The sequence below is a fragment of the Pelophylax lessonae genome, assembly GCF_965119305.1.
Source record: "Pelophylax lessonae genome assembly, chromosome: 8".
In the NCBI taxonomy this organism is placed as follows: domain Eukaryota; kingdom Metazoa; phylum Chordata; class Amphibia; order Anura; family Ranidae; genus Pelophylax; species Pelophylax lessonae.
In genome coordinates, this window is record NC_138775.1 from 14,334,467 (window position 1) to 14,340,466 (window position 6,000).

The 6,000-nt window shown below is 52.5% G+C and overlaps 1 protein-coding gene across 1 annotated transcript in view; it reads right to left on the minus strand.

Moving 5' to 3' along the window:
• Positions 1–5,744, minus strand: part of PLXND1 (plexin D1) — a 240,597-nt gene extending 234,853 nt beyond the window's left edge. Inside the window, exon 1 of the mRNA XM_082265543.1 lies at positions 4,503–5,744. Coding sequence (XP_082121669.1) covers positions 4,503–5,663 — 1,161 coding nt within the window. The 5' untranslated portion in view covers positions 5,664–5,744. The remainder of the gene's footprint in view (positions 1–4,502) is intronic.
• Positions 5,745–6,000: the final 256 nt, after the last annotated feature.

Sequence of the window (6,000 nt, forward strand, 5' to 3'; positions counted from 1 at the left end):
ACAGCTCTGTATAGAGATCATTGCACGGCTCTGTATAGAGATCATTGTATGGCTCTGTATAGAGATCATTGCATGGCTCTGTATAGAGATCATTGTATGGCTCTGTATAGAGATCATTGCACGGCTCTGTATAGAGATCATTGTACAGCTCTGTATAGAGATCATTGCACAGCTCTGTATAGAGATCATTGTACAGCTCTGTATAGAGATCATTGCACAGCTCTGTATAGAGATCATTGTACAGCTCTGTATAGAGATCATTATATATAGAATGTATACAGAGTATATACAGAACGACAACAAATAATAGGATGTAATACAATTTTGGAATTGATCTTTGGGATGATACTTTTAGGAAGACATTTTGGCAGGCTGAGGCTGGGAGCGAAGACCAGCTGGGGGGCGTAAAACCCTAGAAAGAGCTGAAATATTGCCCAGTCGGTTTAGATTTTCTTTCACTTACATACAATAAAGGCCAATTCCACAAACTGGGGGAAGCGCGGGGCTGAAGACACTTTCCCGTCCCATTATCCCACAAATAACAAAAACTATTAGATATCATTTTGTTGCCTATTTCGCATCTAGAAACATGGATCTACATCAAAATCGAATGTCTCATCTGTAAATGTAATACTCACAGCAAGTATTCTAAGAGCCGTTTTTACATAAAGTGGGGCTCTAAAGTGTATCCCTAGCTAAAACATTATTTTTAATTATTCGGGAATGAGTAATATGACCCCTTTTATAGGGAATAGTAGGAACCCCATTTTTTGCTGCCTGTATACTGTAGGGAATATTTCCCAGACTTTCTGTCCAAGTGTCACTTACAGGAAATATGAGGAAATCCCCATTCTGTTGTCACGGGTTCTGGTTTACTAATTGGAATAGTTCCCCTCTTCTGTTGCAGCAACAGCTGTAACATTTTGGATTTCTCCTTGTTTTTTGTTTCGTGACAGTGCTCACCAGCAGGGTCTACTGACCACCAAAGTAAGGGGGCATTCTTTCTACTGACTAACAATGTAAGGGGCATTCTTCTCACTGACCACCAAAATAAGGGGGCATTTTTCCGACTGACGACCAATGTAAGGAGCATTCCTCCCACTGACCACCAATGTAAGGAACATTCTTCCAACTGACGACCAATGTAAGGAGCATTCTTCCCACTGACCACCAATGTAAGGAGAATTTTCCCACCGACCTCCAATGTAAGGAGCATTCTTCCCATTGACCACCAATGTGATGAACGTTCTTCCCACTGAGAACCAATGTGTGGAACATTCTTCCCACTGACCACAAACGTAAGGGGCATTTGTCCCACTGACCACCAATGTAAGGAGCATTCTTCCCACTGACCACAAACGTAAGGGGCATTTGTCCCACTGACCACCAATGTTAGGAGCATTCTTCCCACTGATCACCAATGTAAGGAGCGTTCTTCTCACTGACCACCAACATAAGGAGTATTCCTCCCACTAACCGCCAATGTAAGGGACATTCTTCCCACTGACCCCCAATGTAAGGAGCATTCTTCCCACTGACCAACAGTGCAGTGGTGTATTTTGGTTTTGTGCTGCCCTAGGCAAGACTAAAATTGGGCGCCCCCCCCCCCAATGTAAATTTGCCCCACTCCTTCCTTTTAGACAGATGTGACTCCCTCCAAAATTTAAGGACTACAAGTCCCAGCATGAACCCCTGATATCTCATGAGAGGGCGGTGATAGAGGGTGGGAGAGAGAGAGAGGGGGATGGGTGATGAGGGAGGGAGAGAGAGGGGGTGGGTGAGGGAGGGAGAGAGAGAGAGAGAGAGGGGGGTGAGAGGGAGAGAGGCGGGTGAGAGAGAGAGAGAGAGAGAGAGAAAGAGAGGGGGGTGAGAGAGAGAGGGGGGATAAAAGAGAGAGGGGGGTGAGAGAGAGGGGTTAGAGAGAGAGAGGGGTGAGAGAGAGAGAGAAGGGGGGTGAGAAAGAGGTGGCTCTAGCAACCAGTGGCCAATAGTCTCAGGTGAAGGGGGGGAGGCTTTTTTGCTGCCCCCCTGCAAAGTGCTGCCCTAGGCCTGGGCCTTGTCGGCCTAGGCCAAAATACAGCACTGCAAAAGTGTAAGGAGCATTCCTCCCACTGACCACCAAAGTAAGGAGCATTCTTCCCACTAACTGCCAATGTAAGGAGCATTCTTCCCACTGACCACCAATGTAAGGAACATTCTTCCCACTGACCACCAATGTAAGAAGCATTCTTCCCACTGACCACCAATGTAAGGAGCATTCCTCCCACTGACCACCAAAGTAAGGAGCATTCTTCCCACTGACCACCAATGTAAGAAGCATTCTTCCCACTGACCACCAATGTAAGGAGCATTCTTCCCACTGACCACCAAAGTAAGGAGCATTCTTCCCACTAACTGCCAATGTAAGGAGCATTCTTCCCACTGACGACCAATGTAAGGAACATTCTTCCCACTGACCACCAATGTAAGGGGCATTCTTCCCACTGACCACCAATATAAGGAACATTCTTCCCACTGACCACCAATGTAAGGAACATTCTTCCCACTGACCACCAATGTAAGGAACATTCTTCCCACTGACCACCAATGTAAGAAGCCTTCTTCCCACTGACCACCAATGTAAATAGCATTCTTCCCACTGACACCTGATAAGGTATTCTTCCTATTGACCACTAATGCGAGGGACATTTTTCCAACTGACACCTGATGAATTGGCTTTGGAAAGAGTTCCTCCACATCTGGAAATTATTTTAAGGGTTCCTCTGGGATCCTATCCTGCTGAAACCTTTACATGTGGGACCAAGGGGTGGGCAGCTGCCTTGGCAACTGTAGCAGGACGGGGGGCACAAAAAGGGCAGGAGTTGCAACCTATCCTGCTGAAACCTTCACATGTATGGCTAAGGGGTGGGCAGCTGCCTTGCCAACTGTAGCAGGAGGGAGGCACAAAAAGGACAAGAGTTGCAACCTATCCTGCTGAAACCTTCACATGTATAGCCAAGGGGTGGGCAGCTGCCTTGCCAACTGTAGCATGGGGGGGGGGGGGGCACAAAAAGGGTAGAATTTTCAACCTATCCTGCTGAAACCTTCACATGTGGGGCCAAGGGGTGGGCAGCTGCCTTGGGAACTGTAGTGGAGGGGGGCACAAAAAGGGCAGGAGTTGCAACCTATTCTGCTGAAACCTTCACATGTATGGCCAAGGGGTAGGCAGCTGTCTTGCCAACTGTAGCAAGGGGGGGGGGCACAAAAAGGGTAGAATTTTCAACCTATCCTGCTGAAACCTTCACATGTGGGGCCAAGGGGTGGGCAGCTGCCTTGGGAACTGTAGCAAGGGGGGGGGGGGCACAAAAAGGGTAGAATTTTCAACCTATCCTGATGAAACCTTCACATGTGGGGCCAAGGGGTGGGCAGCTGCCTTGGGAACTGTAGTGGAGGGGGGCACAAAAAGGGCAGGAGTTGCAACCTATTCTGCTGAAACTTTCTGACATCATGACAGCCAATTCCTGGGCAACCTGGCAGAGTGAATAGGCATGTGGGCACAATCGTGGGGAATTCAGTTACAATGATCCCACTGGGGGCAGGAGGGGAAGCTGCCTTGGTTGGCTGCGTTTCAGGCATGAACCCCAGCACCTATAGTCAACCTGGCAGAGTGGAACCCCCAAGGAGTGGGCAGAAGGGTCAACTGCCTCAGCCACTGTAGCAGGAGGGGGCACAAAAAGACAGGAGTTGCAACCTAACCTTCTGAATTTGATCACAACTTATGGGGGGGGGGGGGGGGTTTAATTTGACCTTGGGTGCCAAAGAAAATTGTCCTGGCACAAGTCATCAGGGTAAAGCTGGTCCTTAGACAGCAATAAATACTCTACAGATGTTTGAACCCTTCTATATATTTTCCAAGGCAGCAAATACCCTTCAAGTTGAGGGGATGGGACTTGCAGTCTCCTTTAGAAACAGAATGAGATACCCTTGGCGCCTGGGACCAACACTGGAACAGGGTTGTCCAGCGCCCAGGGCGAAAATCCAGAATTGCGCCCCCCCACTATTAATACATGCCATAAAATGGGTGTACCACCCTGCAACCATTTCTGCCCATTTGCTTTACTGCGCCCAGGGCAACTTCCCCTTCTGTCCACCCCTTGTCCCGGCCCTGGGTGGGACTTGCAGTCTCCTCAGAAACAGAATGAGATACCCTTTAAGTAGAGGGCCTGGGACCATTACCTGCACAGGGTTGTCCAGCCCCTGAGCAAGAATCCAGAATTGCGCTCCTTACTAATACATGCCATAGAATGGGTGTACCACCCTGGGCCCATTTCTGCCCCTTTGCTTTCTGGCGCCCAGGACAACTTACTCTCCTGCCCACCCCATGTCCTGGCCCTGGGTGGGATTTGCAGTCTCCTCAGAAACAAGGTACCAGTATGTAGTGCCACCATCCAAGATACCCACCCCCCTGACCAATACATATAATAAAATAATTTCTGTATGACATATAAAGGGTAGGGACTGACCTTGATGATCCTCTCATTCTTGGTGCTCTTCCTCCTCTCACACTTGGGGCCCCCGCCTTGCACCACACTATCCAGCACCTGCACCTGCACCTCCCCATCGTCCTGCTTTTCGAAGCAGCTGCTCCGCGCCTCGCGGATCTCCTTCCCCACGTCCTGGAGCCCATAGGCGCACAGTGCGGTATCCCCCTGGCCCTCGAACACCCCAAACATCCTTCCAGGCTCCGCAAAAACAGACACCAAACGCCCATACAGGGTTCCCTTGGGCCCCTCGCAGCGCAGGCCCAGCTGGATGTAGGACTCTGTGAGCTTGCGGGTCTCCCCCCGCGGATCCGGCGTCAGGCAGAGGCGTGCGATGGCGCTGCTGGGCCGGCTCTCCTTCCCCGCGGGGGCGGGCTCTACGTTCATAGCCAGGTAGCCGAAGCCGTCCTGCTGGAAAGCCCGGACGAAGACCAATCGGATGTTGCCCTTGTTGCTCTGCTTCACCTTGAAGATGTTGTCGTCCGAGGGGCTGATGTCGAAGGTGAAGAGCCGGCTGGGGGTGGTGGCGTTCAGGGCCCGGATGGAGATCTCCGGGCTGTTCTCGAACCGGTGGTCCGCCACGCTCTGGTTCCAGAAGAAGAACTGGCTGCCGTAGCCAGTGAAGGTGGCCCCGACCAGGAGCCTGGTGTCGGGGCCCTTCAGCAGGAGCCCCACGGTGGAGGCGTTGGCGTGGTTGGCGGCGACGTTCAGCATGCTGGGCACCACGTTGCTCGGGGGGAACGGAACCGCAGGCACGGAGATGTTCCCGGGGCGCCTGAATTCACACAGCCCCTGATAAACGGATCCGCAGGTCAGGAGGAGCCCCTGATCCTCGTCCAGCTCCAGGATCTTGTTATAATTGGGGGTCAGAGCCCGCGGGAAGTCACAGGGGGAGTTCGGTACCTGCGGAGCATGGCAGAGCGGGGAGTCCAACACCGGACCGGTCACCTCCTCCGCCTCCGCCCTCAGGTCCCCGCTCCGCAGCTGGTACAGCCGGTTCACCGCCGCCAGGTACATCCGCCGCCCCGCCGACTCCACCGCGAAGTTGTTGGTGGGCTGCGCGGAGCGGAACGTGCCGAGGAGCAGCAGGTCGGCCGCGGAGCCCACAAGGTGCAAGAAGAGCAGCTGAGTCCATAGAGCCATGAATGGGCACCGGGGAGGGGGGGTCCTTCAACTTCGGGGGCCACAATGACAGCCCTGCATGGCACCGCTCCGCCGCCTCTGATGATCACTAACTACTGCTGGAGGACTATCAGAGAGACCACTGCCCCTCCCCCTGCCCGGCCCCCATCCCCCCCACTCCAACCTCAACTCAGACTTCCCTCTCCGGTCCCCAGTCCTCCCGGGGAGCTCCGCTCCGCACACACATATTCCTCTCCCGGGTGTCCCTATATGTTGCTCCCGGTATCCCTATATGTCCCTCCCGGGTGTCCCTATATATCCCTCCCTGTATTCCTATATGTCCCCCCCTATCCCTATA